Source organism: Notolepis coatsorum, assembly GCF_963971535.1.
Source record: "Notolepis coatsorum genome assembly, chromosome: 7".
Classification (NCBI taxonomy): domain Eukaryota; kingdom Metazoa; phylum Chordata; class Actinopteri; order Aulopiformes; family Paralepididae; genus Notolepis; species Notolepis coatsorum.
In genome coordinates this window covers 69,258,739-69,282,155 of record NC_140171.1, presented here as the reverse complement: position 1 = coordinate 69,282,155, position 23,417 = coordinate 69,258,739, and the positions used below count along the sequence as shown (strand labels likewise).

General features: G+C 46.8%; 1 protein-coding gene across 1 annotated transcript in view; it reads left to right on the top strand.

Annotated features, from left to right (window-relative positions):
• Positions 1-23,417, top strand: part of frmpd1a (FERM and PDZ domain containing 1a) — a gene marked incomplete at both ends in the record, with an annotated part of 154,508 nt that overhangs the window by 52,924 nt on the left and 78,167 nt on the right. The window contains 2 exons of the mRNA XM_084318302.1: positions 5,842-5,944; positions 6,163-6,208. Coding sequence (XP_084174428.1) covers positions 5,842-5,944; positions 6,163-6,208 — 149 coding nt within the window. The remainder of the gene's footprint in view (positions 1-5,841; positions 5,945-6,162; positions 6,209-23,417) is intronic.

The window sequence follows — 23,417 nt, the reverse complement described above, 5'->3', positions numbered from 1 at the left end:
TTAGGTGCAGTACGGAGTCCCAGCATCACCCAAGGAAGCCTGTCGACCCAGCTGTCACCCCGGAGATTGGCCTTTAGAGCAACTTTCATTGACCGGTGAAAGCGTTCACACAGGCCGTTGGCCTGTGGATGGTAGGCCGTAGTGCGGTGGAGGGAGACACCCAACTGCTGGGTAATGGAAGTCCATAACGCGGAAGTGAATTGGGCCCCTCGGTCAGAGGAAAGATCAGAGGGAACACCGAACCGGGCGACCCAGGTACTGATGAATGCGCGGACCACATCAGCTGTAGTAGTCGCAGAGAGTGGGACAGCCTCCGGCCAACGGGTGGTCCTGTCTACCATTGTCAGAAGGTGAGGGAGGAAGGGGTCCCACCAGATCCACGTTGATGTGGTCAAAACGCCTCTCAGGGACATTGAACCGCTCCAACGGGGCCTTAACATGCCGATGGACCTTCGCGCGTTGGCATGCCATGCAGGTCTTGACCCAACCCCCAATGTCAACTTTCATCCTGGGCCAGACGAATCTTTCTGCCATTAGGCGCTGTGATGGTTTCCTGCCCGGGTGCGAGAGGCCATGGACAGCCTCGAAAACTTGTCGTCTCCATGCACGTGGAACCACTGGCCTTGGCTGCGCCATAGATATGTCACATAGCAGCGTCGTGCCATGATCAAAGAAGGGGACGTCCGCCAACCGGAGGCCAGTAACCGCCGTCCTGCATGCCTGGATGTCTGGGTCTGAAACCTGATCCGCAGCCATACAGGCGTAATCAATGCCCAGGTGGACAGCACCGATGGCGGCCCGAGAGAGGCAGTCAGCCACGGGGTTGTCCTTCCCCGCCACATGCCGGATGTCAGTGGTGAACTCAGAGATGAAAGCCAGATGGCGTTGTTGCCTGGCAGACCACGGTTCAGACACCTTCGCCATAGCAAAAATCAAGGGTTTGTGGTCTACAAAAACAGTGAAAGGGCGAGCCTCCAGCAGGAAACGGAAATGTCTGACTGCCAAGTACAGGGCGAGGAGCTCACGGTCAAAAGTGCTGTACTTCTGTTCGCTGGAACAGAGTTGTCGGCTGAAGAACGCCAGGGGTTGCCAAATACCCTTGACCAACTGCTCGTAAACTGCTCCAACGGCATAATCCGAGGCATCAGTTGTCAACGCCACAGGAGCCTCAGGCACGGGGTGCGTCAGCATGGTTGCGCTCGCAAGGGCCTCCTTGGTATCCGAGAACGCCTTTGACATGTCATTGGACCAGGCGATGGCATGCTTGGGAGTCTTGCCCTTGAGAGCCCCATACAGGGGGCGCATTAGGTGGGCATCCTGAGGGATGAACCGATGATAGAAATTCACCATCCCCAGGAACTCCTGCAAGGCCCTAACCGTGGTAGGGCATGGGAGCCGCAGCACCGCTTCCACCTTTACCGGTAATGGGACCGCCCCAGCAGTAGTGATGTGGTGGCCAAGGAAGTCCATGGCAGGCAGTCCAAACTGACACGTTGCTGGGTTGATGATTAATCCATGCTCTCTGAGGCGACTGAAAAGGAGCCGGAGGTGTGTTAGGTGTTCTGCCTTGGACGTGCTGGCTACCAGGATATCGTCCAGGTAGACGAACACGAAAGACAGGTTGCGCAGCATGGCGTCCATTAACCTCTGAAAGGTCTGAGCAGAATTTTTTAGGCCAAAAGGCATCCTCAGAAATTCAAAGAGTCCGAATGGGGTTATAACTGCCGTCTTGGGGATGTCCTGAGGGCTAACCGGCACCTGGTGGTATCCTCTCACCAGATCCACCTTCGAAAAAACAGACGCGCCAGCTAGGTGGGCTGAAAAATCTTGTATGTGTGGAACCGGGTAACGATCAGGTGTAGTGGCGTCATTAAGGTGCCGGTAGTCGCCACACGGACGCCAGCCGCCGCTAGCCTTCGGCACGAGATGGAGAGGCGAGGCCCAAGGACTGTCGGAACGACGAACGATGCCCAGTGCCTCCATGGAGGCAAACTCATTCTTAGCGATGGTGAGCTTGTGTGGGTCGAGACGACGAGCCCTAGCATGTACTGGTGGGCCTTCCGTGGTGATGTAATGAACGACTCCATGCTTAGTGGCAGCGGACGAGAAGGTGGGTGTTGTGATGTCCGAGAACTCCAACAGGAGGCGGGAGAAATCATCAGTGGGTGCGACGGCGCTGGACAGTGTCATTGTGGCTGTGTCACTGCGCTCACATGCCAAGGAGCCAAAAGTCTCAGCATTGACGAGCCGGCGATTCCCCACGTCTACCAAGAGACTGTTGGCGCAGAGAAAGTCAGCGCCTAGGAGGGGAGTGGACACCTTGGCCAACACGAAATCCCAGGTGAAACGCTGGTCACAAAACATAATGCCACAGTGCATTTGCCAAATGTAGGGATCGCACTGCCATTGGCAGCTTCAAGGGCGGGGCCCCGTCTCGTTGAGTGGAAATCCTGAGTGGACGCCGGCAACACGCTCACCTGGGCACCCGTGTCACATTAAAAACGGCGGCCGGAGAGTGAGTCGGTGACGTACAGCAAGCTTGCAGGATGGCCAACACTCACGGCTGCTAATGAGTGGCAGCCAGTGCGTTTCCCGACCCACTGTAGTTACATGGTGGCAGACACTTCTTAGCTTTGTTCCCAAACTTTGCGTGGTAAAAACACAACCCCGACGGCCTCACCCGGCGGGGCATAGCCGCGGCAGAGATAGAGAGTGGTTGGAACCCCTGCTCATCAACGGTGTAGGCTGATGCTGCCACACAACTCTTCCCAGCTGAGAAAAATACATCTGCTTCTCTAGCTAGCTGGCGAAAGTCAGTTTTGATGGAATTAGCCATAGGTACACGAACATAGTCTGGCAGCTGTTGCAGGAAAAGCTCTTTAAATAGAAAACATGGCCCATGGTCACCCAGCAAAGCTAACATGTGGTCCATCAGTTCAGAGGGCTTTGAGTCACCCAATCCAGGTAGAGAGAGAAGCTGGCGAGCACGGTCAGATTCAGATAGACCGAAAGCCTCTTTAAGGTGTGTTTTTATAGCAACATATTTGTCATGTGTAGGTGGGTTTTCCAGCAAACTCACCACTCTCGCCGCAGTTGAGTTCGTAAGGGCTGCTACCACATAGTAGTACTTGGTGGCGTCCGCGGTAATGTCCCTGAGAGCGAATTGAGCTTCAGCTTGCGCAAACCAAGCGTTGGCACTCTGCTCCCAAAACTCCGGCAGCTTGAGTTTTGGGAGCAGTTTTTGAGTTGGGCCGGCGTGGCTCAGGGGTAGAGCGGGTCGTCCAATGATCGAAGGGTTGGTGGTTCGAATCCCGCTCAAGCCCATGTCCATCCCACTGCCGTTGTGTCCTTGGGCAAGACACTTAACCTACTTGCCTCGTATGAATGTGAATGAATGTTGGTGGTGGTCGGAGGGGCCGTAGGCGATGATTATTCGCCACGCTTCCGTGAGTCTGCCTCAGGGCAGCTCTGGCTGCAATTGTAGTTTACCACCACCGGTATGACTGTGTATGAACGAATAATGGACTCTGTAAGCGCTCTGGGGTCTCTGGGGTGTCACGAAGAGCGCTATATAAATCCAATCCATTATTATTATTATTATTATTATTATTATTGAGTGAAACGGCGTTCAAAGATCTGCGATCTGCGTTCTGTTGCTGTTGGTCAGTCATGTTCGATGTAATCTCCGAAATACGTCCAAGAGAAAATCAGGGTCACCAATGTAGGAATGCGGTAATGATAGTGAAAACGGAGCCGTGTTCCGATGCAAAAATACTATTTTATTACGCAATCTACAGTCGCACAAACAACACTGCCATTCATCTCTCACTTGTCTCTCTTTAACTACGTCATCCCCCGCTAAGGATCACGGGAGATGTAGTCAACACCACAATAGGCTAGGATGCCGTGAATTATGTCCCAGTAGCCACTACACGCGTTTGTTTGTTTTCAGTTATTTTGAGTTACTTTTCAGGTTTACTTTGTAGCACTAATCTTTTGTTTAAGTTACAGTTTAAACACAGAGTTTACGTTATGTTTAGTTTTGTCCACTCTGCAAGCAAAAATAAAACTCTTAAACGCACTCAATGAGAAGACATAATTTATTATCAACAAGCACCATGCGTTGGAAAGAGCTTCGTACCAGATTCCCTCACTGGCATCTTTTTCTTGTTCGGTTGCCCTTACAGTGGTGGTAGTGGTAGTAGCAGCGGTAGTGGTGGTAGTAGCGGTAGTGGTGGTAGTAGTGGTGGTGGTGGTAGTAGTGGTGGTAGTGGTGGTAGTAGTGGTGGCAGTGGTGGTGGTAGTAGTAGTAGTAGTAGTATTGGTGGTAGTGGTGATAGTGCTGGTAGTAGTAGTGGTGGTAGTGGTGGTGGTGGTAGTAGTAGTAGTAGTGGTGGTGGTGGTAGTAGTAGTGGTGGTGGTGGTGGTGGTAGTAGTGGTGGTGGTAGTGGTTATGGTGGTGGTGGTAGTAGTGGTGGTGGTGTTGGTAGTAGTGGTGGGAGTGGTGGTGGTGGAGGTAGTAGTGGTGGTGTTGGTAGTAGTAGTAGTGGTGGTGGAGGTAGTAGTAGTAGTAGTAGTAGTAGTAGTAGTAGTAGTAGTGGTGGTGGTAGTGGAGGTAGTAGTGGTGGTGGTGTTGGTAGTAGTAGTATTAGTAGTAATAGTGGTGGTGGAGGTAGTGGTGGTGGTGGTGGTGGAGGTAGTAGTAGTAGTAGTGGTGGTGGAGGTGGTAGTAGTAGTAGTAGTGGTGGTGGAGGTAGTAGTAGTTGTGGTAGTGGTGGTAGTGGTGGTAGTGGTGGTGGTAGTGGTAGTAGCAGCGGTAGTGGTGGTAGTAGTATTGTTAAAACGGCTTGCCATACTAGTAGCGGTAGTGGTGGTAGTAGTGGTGGTGGTGGTAGTGGTGGTAGTAGTAGTGGTAGTGGTGGTAGTAGTGGTGGTAGTGGTGGTGGTAGTAGTAGTAGTAGTAGTAGTAGTAGTAGTAGTAGTAGTAGTAGTAGTAGTAGTAGTAGTAGTAGTAGTAGTAGTAGTAGTGGTGGTAGTAGTAGTAGTAGTATTGGTGGTAGTGGTGATAGTGGTGGAAGTAGTAGTGGTGGTAGTGTTGGTGGTAGTAGTAGTAGTAGTAGTAGTAGTAGTAGTAGTAGTAGTAGTAGTAGTAGTAGTAGTAGTAGTAGTGGTGGTGGTAGTAGTGGTGGTGGTAGTGGTTATGGTGGTGGTAGTAGTAGTAGTAGTAGTAGTGGAGGTAGTAGTAGTAGTAGTAGTAGTAGTAGTAGTAGTGGTGGTGGTGGTGGAGTTAGTAGTGGTAGTGGTGGTGGTAGTAGTAGTAGTAGTGGTGGTGGAGGTAGTAGTGATGGAGTTTGAATGTTCTCCCTGTGTCCTCTGGATACTCCGGTTTCCCTCACACCATAAGAAGACATGCATGCTAGGTATATCCTGCCATTGGCCTTGACCAACGTACTGGCATTACAACTGGAGTTGGTCACACTGTGTATCTGCCCACTGCTCCTAAATAGGATGGGTCAAATGCAGAAGATGAATTTCCCCCAAGGGGATTAATACAAATTGTAAAAGAAATTAGGGTGATGAAGATGGTGGTGGTGGTGATAATGATGATGACTAGGATGCCGCCATTAGGCGGTGATCCCTCCCAACCCTCCCTGAGCTGTATGTGTATGAACCATGAATTATGATCTCACACTCTTAGGAGCAAAACAGAAAAAAGCATTTCATGTAAAAGTATTCTGTATTTTTGTATGACAACTAATAAAGAAACTTGAAATGATAGTGAAGATGTGAAGGTGATTATCATCGTGACGTGTGTGTGTGTGTTTGTGTGTGTGTGTCCAGGAGGTCCTGCAGATGGTCGGCTGGTCCCTGGTGACCAGCTTGTGAAGATCAACAACGTTGCTGTCGATGACCTGACCCCAGAACAAGCTGCTGAAATAATCAGGTCCATATGAGCATTTGGTGTCACACACACACATACACACACACACACACACACACACACACACACACACACACACACACACACACACACACACACACACACACACACACACACACACACACACACACACACACACACACACACAAAATAATAATGTATTATAGAAACATTAAACTTCACACCTATCTTAACATAATCAACTCTCTCTCTCCACCCAGGGAGTGTCAGGACTCAGTGACAATGACTATCCTCAGAACAATGGTGGTGAGTCTGTAATATAAGCTCTCTCACACACACACACACACACACACACACACACACACACACACACACACACACACACACACACACACACACACACACACACACACACACACACACACACACACACACACACATTGTACAGTATGTGAAGTGTTCAGAATGATCAGACAAACTACTTATGAACAATTGTATTAACATTTCAGAAATCGGTAAAAATTGAAAAATTACATTTTTGAGTGCTTTGAGATGTTATATATATATGTCTCCTTATTTGCAAAACTTAATACGACTTGTAAATATGTTTAATTCTTGCTAGATGGTTTGGTTTTAATTATCCCCGTTTTCCAGAGAACTACATCGCGTCACGAAACGCACATACATGCACACACACATACACACACTGTGAGAGACAGAGCGGTGTGTGCGCCTTGAATAGGTGTTAGACCCCCCACAGACTTGTCAGACTGCGCTACCCCCCTCCAAATCCTAAACAACACATTGGGCCTCATGCAACAATACTCTCTTATTATTTTTCTTATATTCTTGCTTACCTGTCTGTTAAGAGAACAATAAGAAAAGCCACCGCCACATTCATCAAGCCGTTCTTAAAGTCCAAATCTGTTCTTACCCAGGTTTTTTGAATGGTGAATTCCACTCATTCTAAACTGGATGCGCGTTCTCGCGCAAGTCATTTGCATACAGAGACACGCCTCGCGGGCTCATTATAATACGAGAGCCGTGGGTCTGCATTGTATAGAGCGGATCCCCCGGCCGTAATCAAGCGCTGGAGCGCTTTGCGATGGATCAAAATTAGATAGGAATCAAATGTATTGTCATCATACAGCACCTATAGTATAATGGAATAGACTGTATTAATATAGTAGTAATATAATAGTAGTTGGCTAGTTGCACGCTTCTGGCCACCTCCCGCAGTGTAGGCCTATGCAGACAGTACGTGCAAAATGAATCGTTCCAGCAAAGTACACACAATTGTTAAGGGAATGCAGACCAGAGAAAGACTTTCGTCTTGTTTACATCAGGGTCCCCCATTTTCAATTCATCATAACATATGACATACATGACATACAGATAGACAGTACTACTACATCTATACATTTATGACATACCAGATTTACAAATACAGTACTGAGAGAGACAGTAAAGACAAAAAGAGTAAAAAAAAAGAGAGTATATACATTTGACGTAGAAACTGTACATTGGAGGAGGTGGGGGGGGGGGGGGTTGGGTAGGTGGGGTGGGGTGTGGGGGGGGGACTGTACATTGGAGGTGGTTGGGTGGGTGGGTGGGGTGGGGTGGGGGGGGATGGGTAGGCGGGGTGGAGGTAACCGTACATTGGATTATCGACGAAACCTTACTTGGTCCAAGAAGAGGGTCTCGTGTATTACTGGGTTTAAGTCAGTTGTTTTTTTATTTATGTTTTACTGTTTGCATACGAGGTGGTTCGCAAATGTTCTTGATAACAATCTAGTGGTCCGCATAAAACAGAAGTTTGGGAACCACTGATATAGACGATCTCTAAATATGCGTTCTATGCTACGTATACAGTACTGCATATCTGTATGTCATGTCATAAATGTCATGATATATATCTGTATATCTGTATGTTGTGTATGTCATAAATGTCATTATGAATTGAAAATGGGGGACCCTGATGTAAACAAGACGAAAGTCTTTCTCTGGTCTGCATCCCCTTAACAATTGTGTGTATTGAGCTGTACTGTATTGTACGCATTCTGCAATCTGTTAATAAAATCTTCAATCAATCAATGGCCTGGGCGGCCAGAGCATAACTTTTCTAACAGTAATATATAATCCATTTCAGACAGAACGCACGCAATAAGTTATAATAATAATAATTATTATTATTGAAAAGTTCTGTATTTTTAAACTCGTATTTGGGGGCAATTAACCAATGGTATGCTTTTTTATTTTATTTTTATTTTGGGTAAGAGTTTCTTATTTCGGTAAGAGTGCTCTCTCTCGACCACTCTTATAATTTGTTCTTGCCTGAGAAAAAAGCAACAATAAGAAAACTTTGCTGAATCCCAGGTAAGAACAAAGTAAGAGGAAATGCTAGTTAAGAACGAAATCTCTTCTTATATCGCTTCATGCATGAGGCCCATTGGCTTTTCATAATATGTATGAATTATCTCTCGCAATAATATCCACGGGACTCGACTTTTTGCAGAGTTGTTGCGCGAGTTGGACGTTTTATTTACTTGATCACTGTATCACTTGGTTGAAAGTGATTCCGGAGTGAAAATGCATTCCGTTTCATTCAGAGAGAGAGAGAGGGGGGAGGGAGAGTTTGTGTGTGAGGCTGAGCTGCTCCGTGTTTCTCACATTGTCGCTCTCTGCCCAATATCATAATATGAGGCCGTTGTTTCCCACAAAACGATACAGTGACAATGGAAATCTTCAATGTCCTGTATGCTATATATCATAGAACCCACGCCTTATTTCTTACTTATCAATGATGCCACGTTTGCCACGGCGAGAGCCAATCAGTCTGAAAAGCTCTCTTTCAGTTTCAGCTGCGTGTTCATCCTGGATTGGATCAGTCCGACTCGCATCCTCGGGTTTCTCCGACATTTCGAGTTATTTGATAACGTGCCTTGCGACTTATGATTCACATAGTCTACTCATCGCTGCCTGCGTTGGCAGTGGGTTCGTGCGTAATCCTCGCGTCCAGTTCATTCATAAATCAATCGATGTTTGCCAGTAAGTCCATCAAAGTTTTCAACTTTATGTATCGGCTTTTGATCTCCCAAACTCTTACTAGTTACTATATCTATATCTGTACATATCCCTTACCTACTCTTACTAGTTACTATATATATATATATGTACACCCTTTACCTACTCTTACTAGTTACTATATCTATATCTGTACATATCCCTTACCTACCCTTACTAGTTACTATATCTATTTACATCTAACCATAACTAACCGTACTGTCATGCACTTGTCCTAATAAACTAACCTACACTGTAGCACTCAAAATTATTATTTTTAAAAAATTAAAAAAATTTAAAGGAAACGTTCAAAATACACATTTGTACATGTCGATTTTTCCTAAATTCATCGTGGCCGCTCCCTGCCAAATATCATATGAGGCACCTATGTATTATTATTGTAGCCTAATTCACAATATATTTCTAAATACATTTCTAATGACTCTGCACCCCAGTGATATATAGGGTTGTTCATTGTACAATACAGGGTTGATGTTTCTTGTTGATTATTATTCTCTATGTTTTTTTTATAAAATTGTGTGATATTCTATTCCAGTTGTGTTTTTATTTATATATGTACGTATATATATATGTATATAGTGATATAAAGTAGATATAAACATGCTGGCTGTGTGTGTGTCACACACACACAGCCTGGGCCTCTTGGGTCCTCTTGGAATAGTCATTGGAATAATGACAGACTAGAAGCTGGGCCTTTGTTCAGGTGTGAATTAGTCTAGACTAGAGTGACATTGATCACATTGAATTCTGGGAGTGTAGTCCTTTCATCAAATAGCTGAATTCTCTTTTTCTTCCTTTCAAAGCACTGTACTGGGATTTAGTTACAATGTTACCAGAGTGTTTCATAGGACATTGATTGAAAACTATCGGCTCACATTTTACAATTGATGGCTTATTTTGAAGGTATGAACCTGTAGTTTCATATTATGTAATTTTCTTTTTTAGAAAATTCTGAGGGAGGAGGGGCTCTAGAGGGTTAAACTGAGCCAATAAACAAACAGATACAGACGTTAGACAAATACTCTCATCAACCTGTAGGCTCCCTGCAGCTTGGCCTGTCTTCCAATATACCACTCTCTGTCTGTGTCCACCTTTTATGCAGAAGTTCGTAGGCTAAGGGCTTGTGTCCACCAGGGTTTTACGTTGTCAGCTCCTTTCTGTCATTCATTTCTATGCTGGAGACGCGACAGGCGCGCTCCTCTTCCCAACGCCGCGCCTCGCGTTTTATGAGCTCTCGGCGGCCAGCTCATAAAGTTGAAACTAGTTCAACTTTTGGAAAGGAGCGCGCTCATCAATGTAACTCATCGAGGAAGGGGCGGAGCCGCGGCTGGCGCGAGCCTCAGAAAAACGCTCAGAGCTTATTTTTTTTCTTTTTTCAAATCGGTCCGCCTTGAAAAAAAGGCTTTTAGTGGACACATAGCCTAAAAGCAGCCGACCTACCTAAGTATCAGCCTTTTAAGACACACCAATACCTTATGCTGACATTGCCTTCTGACTTGGGTGTATTCTCTGTGTGCCTATTATTGTCCAGCGCAGTGCTGAGCTTGCTATACGGAAGGATATATGGAACTATGCAGCTGTATAACCAAGTAGAAATATTATTGAGGGTTGGCCTTTTTAGAAGTAGAGCCGTGCAAGGCGGTTAGGTGGCCGAGCGGAGATTGCGTTTGTCACCAACCCCGGAGCTGTGAGCTGGATTCGCCTGTTCGAATCCAGCTCACAGCTCCGGGGTTGTCACCAGCTTGGCTGGCCGTCTGCACTAATACAATTGGCTGTATTAGAGGGTGGGAGAAGCTGGCGGGGTGGGTCCGGGTCGTTGTAAACAGCGACTCCTACAGTTCGGTCGGGGCGCCTGCTAAGCGCGGATAGGACTTGAGGGGGATAGTGTGGTCCTCCCACACGCTACGCCCTCTCAATGAGAATCCGCGCTGCCAGGTGAAAAGAAGCGGTGATTGGCTGGACGTGTGTCGGAGGAAGCATGTGGTAGCCTCCACTCTCCCAGATGATCTGACTGTGGGGGGTAAGTGCGCAGCGACCAGGAAGGGACTGGGAATTGGCATACGACTAACATTGGGATGGGAGAAAATCGGAGGAAAATGGAGGGGGAAAAAGATTAAAAAAAAAAAAAAAAAAAAAGTAGAGCCGTGCTGAGACAAGACAAGAGTAAAGATAATTTCTCACTTGTTTCTAGGGCATCTTAATCACTATAATTGTCTTTGTAGATCACAATGAGTCTCAGCTAAATCTACTGGTCACCTGGTTTGGTAATAACTCGTATCTTCTTTCATGATGTAACTTTGTATTGAATGGTGTGGATTGGATATTGTCAGGGAAATCTGCTCCTAATACTCTTCGCACAAATGTTCAAATCACACAAGAGACTATAACCTATCTTTGTGATTCCAGAGTGAGGGGAACAACACCTTCATGGAGTGAGGTCCACCACAGAGATCTCGAGCTGTGAATCTTCACTGGCCTCACGATTCGATTAGATTACGATTCAGCTGTCCACGATTCGATTTGATTCTACGATGCATCTCGATGCAGCTCAATAATATATTACATCCTAAATTTTATAATGTATATTACTGCACATGGCTACTTTTTCATCAATTAATACAAGCAGTCAGATACATTTACTTTTATTTAGAAAGTTCTTAAATCAGAATGTCAAAATAAATGTCTTTACTAGTGTTGCATGATACAGATACTAAAAAGGTATCTCGATACCCAGCTGTTAAAAACGGTTCAATACTCTTTTTATTAGTAGTATCAATACTTTTAGAATAGCCTGATGCTGTATTTTCTATGAGTTGAGTGGATGCATGACCAGAGCACTAGCTTTAATAATAATAATAATAATAATAATAATAAAAGCGCTACATTGTAAAAGAACATAAAAGCTAGCAAGAGAGCAGCTGGGTGGCGCAGCGGAGATTGCACTCGTCACCAATGCAAGAGACTCCGGTCTCGAATCCGGGTGTCAGCATTGCCTCCGGCTTGGGCCGGCCGTCATACTGGCTCAATTGGCAGAGTCAGCGGGTGGAAGTCGATGGGTGGTAATCTGGACGTTGTGGACAGCGACTCCTACAGGTCGGTTGGGGGACGCCTGCACAGCAGAGACAGGAAATAGCGGGGGTAGTGTGAGCCTCCCACACGTTACACCTCGCCAATGAGAGTCCGCGCTGGCAGGTGAAAAGATGTGACAGGCTGCCTCCTCTATCCTCCCTACAACCGACCAGTGGGGGGCATATGCGAGCAACATTCAAGACAGGGGAGGGGAGAATTGGAAACACGAAATTGGGATGGGAGAAAAATAGAAAAATAAGGAGAAAAGTGGATAAAAAAAAAAAACAATAAAAAAAAGCTAGCTAGAGAGTAAAAAAAGAAATAATAATAATTATAATCGATTATGTTCCGTCACTGCATCGTTGCAGAATCGTCCACGTCCGCATCGCGATGCATCTTAGAATCGAGAAATGTCCACACCCCTATAGAGATCCTAGAACGTCTCCCTTGCTTCCCAGAGTTACACCCAGAAATAAACCCTAGAGTCAATAACCATGTTGTGATGTTTGTCTAATATAACAATATGATAAATGTGCTCCCATATAAGCTTCATCAAATGACATCAAATTATTCCCCAACATTACTATTGATCGTTAAGTGTTTGAACTCACTCATCCGTATCATATTAGGGTGCTGTATGAAGAATTATTGAATACCATGACAACAACCTTCTTTTGGCCAGGTGCTCAGGCATTTTTACAACCTGTCACTTGAGCAAGAGAGACAGTTATTGATTCCATTGGTCTCTACAGGGAGTAAATGATCAGGCTACATTACTAATACAATATGGATATATATTTATATTTATATAATTCTGATGGTGATTTTTGCCACTTCAGTATTTATGCACATCGGTCTCTAAAACGCTGTTGTCAACAAACCCATACTACTGGCTGTGCCAGTGAGGCTCTGGGTCAGGCAAACATCCTGTGACCAAGGTCATGGTCTTACATCACTGCTAATGGTGACAGCACACCGAACACATGCAGCCATCCTCAGGGAGCCACACACAGCCCTGCACCTGAGCACACCCTGTCACCATCTGTGTGTGTGTGTGTCTGCGTGTGAGTGTGTGGTATGTGTGTGGGTGTGTGTGCGTGTGTTTGTATCTGTGTGTGTGTGTGTGTGTGTGTGTATCTGCGTGTATTTGTATCTCTGTGTGTGGGGGGGGGGGGGGGGGGGGGGTGTAATGCAGTGTTGTGTGATGCACAGGGTCACATGTCTCAATATGTATCCATAAACTTGACTGATTTATGTATTTTCGTTAAGCTACAGTAGACACCGGTCTCGAATCCAGGTGTCAGCATTGCCTCCGGCTTGGGCCAGCCGTCATACTAACTCGTTTGGCTGAGTTAGCGGGAGGGAAGTTGATGGGTGGTAATCTGGCGTTGTGGACAGCGACTCCTACAGGTCAGGTCTGGTCGCTTGCACAGCAAAAGACAGGAAGTGGTGAAGGCAGCGTGACCTCCCACGCGTTACACTTCTCCAATGAGAGTCCGCGCTGTCAGGTGAAAAGAGAGCCGCTGGCTGTCTCCGCATGTGGAAGCATGTGGTAGACCTCAGGGCTCCCTAGACCAACCAGTAGGGGGCACATGCGCACAACGACCAGGTAGGGGAGGGGGGAATTGGCATAACGACTAAATTGGGATGGGAGGAAAAAGCACAGAAAAATCAGGCGGAGAAAAAGAGGATACAAAAAAAAGCTACAGTAGACAGACAGACAGACAGACAGACAGACAGACAGACAGACAGACAGACAGACAGACAGACAGACAGACAGACAGACAGACAGACAGACAGACAGACAGATAGGATAATCATTACCATATGATTCATAGGTTACTGCATGGAGATATATGGCTCCTCCAAGAAATCCTTCAGCTTCCCTGAGGAAGTATTGCCTTTTCCCAGAACATAGTTAGTTCCTACAATTGTTTATGGCATTAAACCAAAAGAGGAGTTTTGACCTGGCATTGATATGATGGATATCATATGTTATCAAATAGTGGTAAATTAGTGTGCCGGCTCTTTTGTTGATATAATGTGCTGCTTTGAATCCAGCTGTAACTGATTGTACATTAACTCATTCAGCGCCAGATGGCGCTGTTTACTGTTACTGTCGAAAGGCCAGCACTACGAATACGTGGCGGTGTTTGCAGGGCTCAAACTATATTATATATCATAGCTATGGATATAATACTATTGCCCATTTGACATCGAGTATCTATCGTTCAATTTGTGAAAAAGAAATAATTGTTTCATCCATACATTCCCGTTTTATACCTTGGTGAATATGAGTATAGTTTTAGAGTAATCCTGTCTAATCCCAGAAAACTATGCTATGCAGCAATACGTGCATTTCACTCAAAACCGTGCCGTTTCTCGCCTGTATACGCTACTATTTCGAAATCATCATCGTTTTTCTATGCTTTAATCGTCACCAACGGAATACGTTACACACACACATTACACACATACGCTCGGATCGCAGTGAAGGGATTCTTGGATCAACGCAAGATTGATACCATATAGCCCTTACCTTGACTAGGATGTACTCCAAAAAGAATATTCCAATTATCTGATCGCCATTCCAAGTATTGATGTCGATCGTGTTGCCAACATAATCCACCAAAGAACATGAACCGGGAGTGCTTGATTCTCCTCAATCCATGCGTTATAAACGCTTCTCCTGCCCGACAAGGAAAACCCCGCCCGGACACTTTAGATCGACGCACAGCCCAAGCCAGAGAGTTTCAAAGGATGTGCAATACCGGCTGTATTGGACGTTTGCGATCTCAGACCCATTCCCAATGATAACATCAGGCTCCCTGGATGGATAATCAATGGAAATAGCGAATAAAAGAAACCAGACTATACTCGGTCTGGCGCCGAACGTTCAGCGAGTTAATCCGACTATCATCGGGTCTGGCGTGGAAAGTGTTAAGTGACTACCATATAGCATTGTTGTTTTAATAAGCTATTGTAACTGTCAAGAATCAGAATGCATAATGGACACTTTCTGAATTTTGCTCTATATAATTACATCTTTGGAGAAAGATTTATCATGGAAATCCCCAAAAGATGTAATATCACTTAGGATGTTTTGTTGGCAGGCTGTCAATACATTTGGCTACTATTCCTTTAACCTCTTAAGCCCTAGCCATATTAAAAAATATTTGCCTCCTCCTTTTTCTGTGATTTTTCTCCCATCCCAATTTCCTGTCGTGCCAATTCTCCATCCCCTGTCCTGATCGTTGCTCACATGTGCCCCCCACTGGCCGGTCGTAGGGAGGATAGAAGCCCATCACATGTCCCCTGCGATACATGTGGAGGCAGCCAGTCACTTCTTTTCACCTGCCAGCGCGGACTCTCATTGGTGAGGTGTAACGTGTGGGAGGCTCACACTGCCCCCGCCATATCCTGTCTTTGCTGTGCAGGCGCCCTGACCGACCTGTAGGAGTCGCTGTTTACAACGACCAGACTACCACCCATCGACTCCCCTCCCGCTGACTCTGCCAATTGAGTCAGTATGACGGCCGGCCCAAGCCGGAGGCAACGCTGACAGCCGGATTCGATACCGGTGTCTCTTGCGTTGGTGACGAGCGCAATGTCCGCTTATTATTTCTTTTTTCATCTTTCTTTTTTTCTAGACGTTCACAGAAAGGAAAAGAAACAATATGCGTGATATTTTATGGAAATAACGTTGAGGTTTGCTTGACCCGTGAGATATAAACACGAAAATCACGTCACAAAAATTACGTGAAATATGTTTGGACTTCCGTTGTTGTAACAACCCCAGGGCCCCGTTCCCCGTACCTGGATAACTGAGTTAGCCGGATAACTTTCGGTTAAGTCTGACTTAAGCCGGACTTTCCGGTTCCCCGTACCTGGATTGTCCAAATCACCATGACAACAGATCCAAAAGTTTGAGCCTGGTCGAAAGCAGGGTTTAAGTTCAAGTTAGCCGGATGAAGCACAGCCACGCCCCCGCAAAGAAAGTGACAGCGCGTTTCCTGAAATTATTCCCACAGTCTAGGATCTGCTTTATACCATTCTGAATTACGTTTTTGTGCTCCATTCTTCCAGAGGGGGCTTTTGAAATGTAAAATAGACCCAAAATGCTGATACTAAATTCACTTTGTCCTAAATAATGCACGTTATATATACCGTGGCGCTCGCTCGGTGCGATGTACACATTATGTGGTTATTTTAACAACGCGCAGCATTGCAAATGTGAATCCCGCGGGGATATTTTTAATGATTGAAACCTATCGCTCGTTTGGCTCTGATTCCTTTCATATTCTCCGCTGTGGATGTTTAATGGAGCGCCTGGATTGTGTTTCATTCAAGCATAAAATTGAAGTGTCTATGCGTGGATTGTGGATCTTGTCTCGTTCATTAATGTATAAACAATGAATTTATCCCATCTGGCACAGTGGCGCAGCGGTAGTGCTCAATCCTGGCAACCCAGCGACCGGTGTTCGAAACCCCATGTTTCCAATATAATTTTTTGGAATATAATATTAATGATTATACGCCAAAGTAGCCTAGTTTCAAGTTAAAATATTATAAATCTACATGCATTGAGGATGTCATTCTTTATATAGCTCTCAACGTGCACCAAATTGAATTATTCCTACATCGCAAAAAGAAGGGAAAGACTAGGTTTCGAACCCCGGTCGTCTGCGTGAAAGTCAAAAGAAGAACCCGTTACACCACAGTGGAGATAAGTAAAAGATCGACCATACATCAATCAATGGGAAGAGAGCCGTATCGTTATTTTGTATAACAGTTTAACTAATTATTTTCGCTAGCAAGATCTCATTTGATTATTCAATCCAGCAGGCAAGTTTAAAGAAATATAATCTGATTGATTGAGGTAATGAGGGACTTAAAATTAGCCTATAGATAACGCATTTAACTTGTCGGCGAGGCGATTGAGCCGTACTGCAATATGTTAATAAAGTTTTAAATCAATTAATCAATCAATGCCGCTAGAGAATCAGGATCTCTGCTATCGATACGTGCTGGCTTTTCAACTGGAGCGGCCGCGCGCACTTATCCTGGGTCTCAAGTCTGGCTTGAGTTAACGAGACTGAATCCACCTTCGAGGAACAGGAAAATCCCGGCTTCAAACATCGGGTTAACTGAATCTGGATAATGACATCTTGATCGACTTAGTTGAACCAGGTACAGGGAACGGGCCCCAGGTCCTGAGGGGCCTGGGTTAAGAAGAACAATAACACTGGACATTCTCTACCTCCTTTCGGTGGTATCATGCCGCCACCTAATGGACATCATCAGATGATGCAGGCGACCATTTGGCCAATTTTGAGAGATGTAATTAATGTAATTAACAGTGTCAATAATGTAATTCTATGTGTGTTGTCATTGTTGTCATTCCCTTCCCTGGTGTGATGTTCTCCCCTGTCTGGTGTTGTTATAATCTTTGCTTATGTGTTTAGTTGGTTAATATTGTGTTTTAGACTGGCCTGGCCAGGTGTTGCCAATCTTAATTAGTCGGGTATATATGTGTGTCAAGGGCGTAATTTGCGGGGGGGTCCCCGGAAAATGTCCCCCGCATGATTTCAGAATGCAGTATTTGTCCCCCCCATGTTTTTACCCCCAAACCGCTGCAACTGCGCGGCCTGGCGGCCAGCACTGTGACTCGCTAGTCGCTACTACACAGTGCCGGCACTGCAGATTTACCCTACTCTTGGAATGCATTGCCAGATCCTCAAAGTCATACATAGGGGCGCTGTCTCGATAATGCAGTGTTATTAAAGCAGCGTGTAAAGCAGCGGAACTGGAAATCCGTTGGTAAAGAAATAGCGGCCTGGAATCATTTTTGGGACGCTCTCAATTCTCATTCTAACGCAGGAGTCCTGGACCCCCGACAGGTAAGGTAAGCGATTTTAGATGTATTACTTTAAGTGTGCGGCTGTTGTCCGAATACTAGTGAATATTGAAAAATAAAGGCATGACATTTAGAGACGTCCCCGTCGTAGCGTTCTGGTGCGGGGATATGGGGGTCTCTCTGTGCGGGGGCGCAACAGCAACAGGTGGGGTAGGCTGGGCAGAGATGTATGCATCAAAACGATTACATTGTTTGTCTCGCATACATTCGATTTATAATGCGAGCACCTGCATTACAATCAAATGACTGATCTGTTATGTGTTATGGACCCGAGTCTCGAGAGGCACTTTATAATAGAAAAAAGACAGTGCAAACATGTATATGTCGCTTACAGTTTATTATGCCTATGCAGCTCGTTTATTTAAAAAAATTTCACTAGTATCATTATATTAAATTAGCGGACGTGCAGCTGGACAAGCCCTGGCTCCACGATGACCACTTCTTACAAGAGGCGCCACCGCCTGGGAAAATGCGTATTGCACACCTGGTATTAGAAGAAAAAAAAATTGGAAGGGGGCGCGCCCCCCCCTACCTCCCCCCCCTCCGACGTCACTGACCACGCCCCCTAATATGTCCCCCCCACCGCTAGGAACAAAGTTCCGCGCCTGATGTGTGTGTCTCCCTCTCCTCATCGTGGCGTCAGTACCTCCAGTTCCCTGTTTCCTGTCCACGTTGTTGCTCTCCCTTGGTTGTTTCTAGTAAGTGTAGTCTTTTGATGTTGCCTGTTTGTTTAACGTTTTCTCCAGTTTATTGTTCTAGTGCCAGCACGGCTGCGCCGTTTACTTTCTTTTGTTTGTTCTCAATATCTTTTGTTTATCGTACCAGCAAGGCTGTGTCGTTATTGTTATCGTACCAGCAAGGCTGTGACGTTATTGTCCTATATTCGTGTAGTGCTTGGTGAACTTAAAGTAAAAAGTCCCGTCTCTGCCTCTCATCATCATTGTCCGCAGTATTGGGTTCTCTCTCCTCTCCACACTACCCCCACTCGTAACAGTTGTAGGCGGCTGGTGTGAGCTGGGTAGTGTAGTTTTATGAAATCGTCCATCGAAAGCCCTGGGTCTCCTCTCTCTTAGGACTACAACACTTAAAATCATTGGTAAACAAATGTAGTGCTGAAAATATACACTTTGACTGCTGTTTTGATAGGGTTAGGGTCTTTACTCTTGGCTACATTTGAAAAAGAAACACAACATTACCCTTAGGAGTCAACGGGGCTTATTGCACCCGTGGGCGGAGAACAAAAGAATTAGAATGTCTTCTAAATGCTCAAAAAGTACATATTTTCAGAAATCGATAAAAATAGAAAAATTACAATTTCTAGTGCTTTGACATGTAATGTATACGTCTCCTTACTTGCTAAACGTAATACGACTTGTAAATATGTTTAATTCTTGCTAGATGGTATGATTGTAATTATCTCCGTTTGCGAGGAGAACTACATCGCGTCACGAAACGCACATACATGGACGCGCGCACACACACAATAGCGGCGTGTGCGCTGTGAATAGGTGTTACACCCCCGCAGAGGCGTGAGACTGGTATCAGAGCCTACCCCCCCATCCAAATTCTAAACAACAGATTGGCTTTTCATAATATGTATGAATTATCTCTTGCAATAATATCCACGGGACTCGACTTTTTGCAGTCGTTTCTCTTGCGTGAGGAGTCTGAGGACATTCGCGGACATTCTCTCAGATAAAGAAAAAAAAAGCTTACATACACACACACACACACTCTCGCTCTCTCTCTCTCAATTCAAATGGGCTTTATTTAACATTAACGTTAGGTTATGACTATAACCAAGTTCTGTTAATTAGGGGTGACGCTTGGCATCACACTGCACTATCTCGCGTACGTGCACGCGCACTGAATAAATTCCACAAATGTACCTTTAATACCAGTATTAGTCTGACCACACCCCTCATCAGCTTACCTTCATAAGCAGGTGTGTGGTCACCTGCTCTCCTGCAGCGGCCGTCTGATGCCAAGCGTCACCCCTAATTAACAGAACTTGGTTATAGTCATAACCTAACGTTCTGTTCCATTAGGGGCTCTGCTTGGCATCACACTGCACAAAGGGAGGCCAAGCGGAGCCGCTGGCTGACAAATACACCCCGCTGAAGGCCCCCCACAACCAACAGAACAGGGAGGGCCGAGCCCCCCCGACCCCCCCTAATGGAGGGCACCCTCCCTATTAGAGGTTTACCGAGAGGGCGACGGACCCGACCGCGCGAAGAGGCACTCAAGCAACTCAACGCACAGGGTGAGCAGACCGTGGCTTGACCCCACGACTACACCCACGCACAACCCGCATGCCACCCGGGAACGAAGGTAGGAAACAACCTCGTTACTGCCCCCAGAATCACGGGATCAAGGGCAAACCCAACCCCGTGGCAAGGCCGTAGCAGCGGAGCGCGAAGGAAGACCCAGACCCACCAAAAGGACTGGACTCCCTGGAATGGGGGCCCGGAGAAGTCCATGATGCCAGCATCAAGACCCCACCAGGTGGGCACCTAGTGACCCCGCCCCCCACATCGCCAGCGTATTCGGACAAAGGCCCCTCAGCCGAGCGGGCCCTGTCCTCCCCAACAGTACACCGCCTGGAACACAGGCCCTGCAACAGGCAGACAGCATGGTCGTAACACACAAGAGTTAACCAACGGAAGCAGGCAGTGCACCGGGAAAAAAGACCAGGCAACAGGCTGTCAACCCAAGCCTGGAGACTGCGGACGAGGCAGGTGCCAGAAAGGACAGCTGAACACAGCGGCCCCGGCGGAAGGGGCGTATGCTGGCGTTGTCGCATAACCAAGCCTCCACAGAGAAGGCTGATACGATCGGCAGACGTCATGAACGTGCAGGGGCACCCTCAACCGGAGAAACCGGGAGTTGACACTGCAGCAACACACCAGAGAACCAACCACCCAGGCATTACCCCATGCAATGGTTGGTCCCATAACCCCTCAGGAAAGAAAACTCCAAAAACACACCTGCGGCACTGCCGCAGCCCGCGTTCTGGTTTCCAACAGGGCTATCCCGGGCCTACGGGTCAACGAAACATTACCCCGGACCGGGCCCGGTGATACGGGGAGCACAGGGTCCCCCGAGGAGGTTAAAACCACCCCAACAGGCCCCTCTGCGCCAAGCGCAAGAGAAGAGCGTAAAAAATGGAAGACCAGCCCCAGCACCCCGCACTCGGTATTCCCAGGAGGTCACCCAACCAAGTACCAACCAAGACCAACCTGCACAGCGGCCGAGATCCGACGAGATCGGGCGCGTACAGGTTGGCACGGCCGTAAGCCATTACGACTGCAGAATACAACGCACCCAACAAGGGTTCCATAACGCTCAACCCTGTGACACCCGGACCGACCTAGCATTTTTTCCCCCTGAAAAAAACCCAAGTCCCTCAGGGTACCAGAACAGCAGATCTGCATCCCCAGCGGACAACGGGTGCAACTGATCTGGACCAGCACGACCAGAACCAGTCCCGTGCCCTAATCACGCCGACCTGCCAACCCCAGGAGAAGGGGCAGATATGCGTGTTGATCCCAACATAAAAAGAAGGCGCCACCCAGACGTTTCGGTACGAACCGCGCCCGGTGGCCCACCCCTAGGGCGTGAGACCCTTCCCCATATGTCCAGACCCATTCCGTTATCATCCCCTGACATGAACGGGAACCCATCGACAACCACTTTTACAGGGTGTCGGAAGAGGAAAAACCCCCATCCCAATTGCTTCATAAAAAACGCTGTTTCAACCCCAAGCAATCAAGGCGCGCCAGTCAGCCAATGCCCCAAAAGAACATCCTGAGCTAGCACTATGTGTGCGTTTTGACATACCCACATCAACAATAGGCCGTTTAGACCACCTTATTGAATCCCCAAGACGCCCAGGGGAACGACAAGATGGGCGAGATGCAATCAACTCCATGAATGAATGAATGAATGACAAATTTTTACCCAACAGACTGCAGAAAGGGTACAACCCAGTACGGCAATACACACAATTGGTTAAGGGGAGGCAGACCTGAGAAAGACGTTAGTCTTGTTTCCATCAGGGACCCTCATTTCCAATCCATATAGACACATCCAACTCTTTATAATAATAAAGAAAAAGCATCACCCGTATGACCCAACTGCACAGCTGGGAGTAAAAAACCTGTTTTCACATGATTTTAATCCAGTCACTCTTTTTAATCAGAGTGTAAGACCAGACCCTCCCAGAAACACCTTCCCACATGAGTTCATAGTCATGAAAAAGATATGCCAACTGTGAGTCACGTGACCAACCGACTCAAGTTGACACATAAATCGGGCGCAGCAGAACTGTGAGCCCTACGCCCTAAACTCGACACCTTTAAGACACCAACTCATGGAAGGCGTCGCCATAGCAACACCGCTACAACGGGCGGGGAAACCTGCCGGCTCCTGTCATGTAATAGGAGTCGGTAGAATAACCCCCCCCCCCCCCCCCCCCCGCCAAGACGTCCCACCGGCTTGACCCTGACTGGCTCAGCAGAAGAGATCAAAAATCCCCTAAACCAATCAAGTGGGAAAGGAGGGGTTTATTCGACACCCCCTCCCGAAAAAACACCCTTTATCCCTACACACAGAAAAAACAACCGTAGCCATCTTGAAAAACCTCCGGTAGAAAGCAATGCATAGCAAAAGCTAATACAATGCCCGCTACCCACAAAATTGTGAACAGGTTTTACAACAAAACACAAGTCGCCTGTGCGTGAATCCTACACCCGTTGACTATGTCGTACATAGGAAAAAACGCTGATCGAGAGTAAACGGCTAGGCCGTGAAATGTGTGTGTACGAGTATTACTGCAACTAAACAACACAGCATTGTGAAACACATATACTTAGTTCAAGCAATGGAATAACACCAGTTTCTACCTGCATGTGGAGCATCAAGCTAATAGAACCTATTACCGAGTGTACGTTGCAGACCTTGCTTAACCTCGTAACACAACACGACTCATCCCACAACGTAAAAAGGGCAGATTCATATATACACAACCCCACCATATGAATTGTTTGAAGAAACACACAGTTTGTTCGGCCAAAACACAGTCCCCCTCACATCGGGGAACTTTTTTATTAAACTAAATAAAGTGTTTTAAGGCACAAAATCATAGAGGGGCCGGGGAGGGTGTAGAGGAGAGGGGACACAGAGGGGAAAAAGTCACTTAACGGCGTCTGCCACCTCGCGCCGCTCGAGTCTTGCCACCCCGAGGAGCCCCGGAGGGACGGTAGGTTACAGTCTGCTGGACACGACGTTCCCTACCGTCTCCTCCGGTCGTGGATGGGCCGGCGGTGGCAGAAGCGCCGTTTCGTCCCCTGGCCCTCTTGGCAGGGCCAGCAGCGGCGGGGGAGGCAGTGGTAGCGGCGACGGAGACAGCTCGACGTCGCGGAAGCCTTCTGACTCCACCGGCAA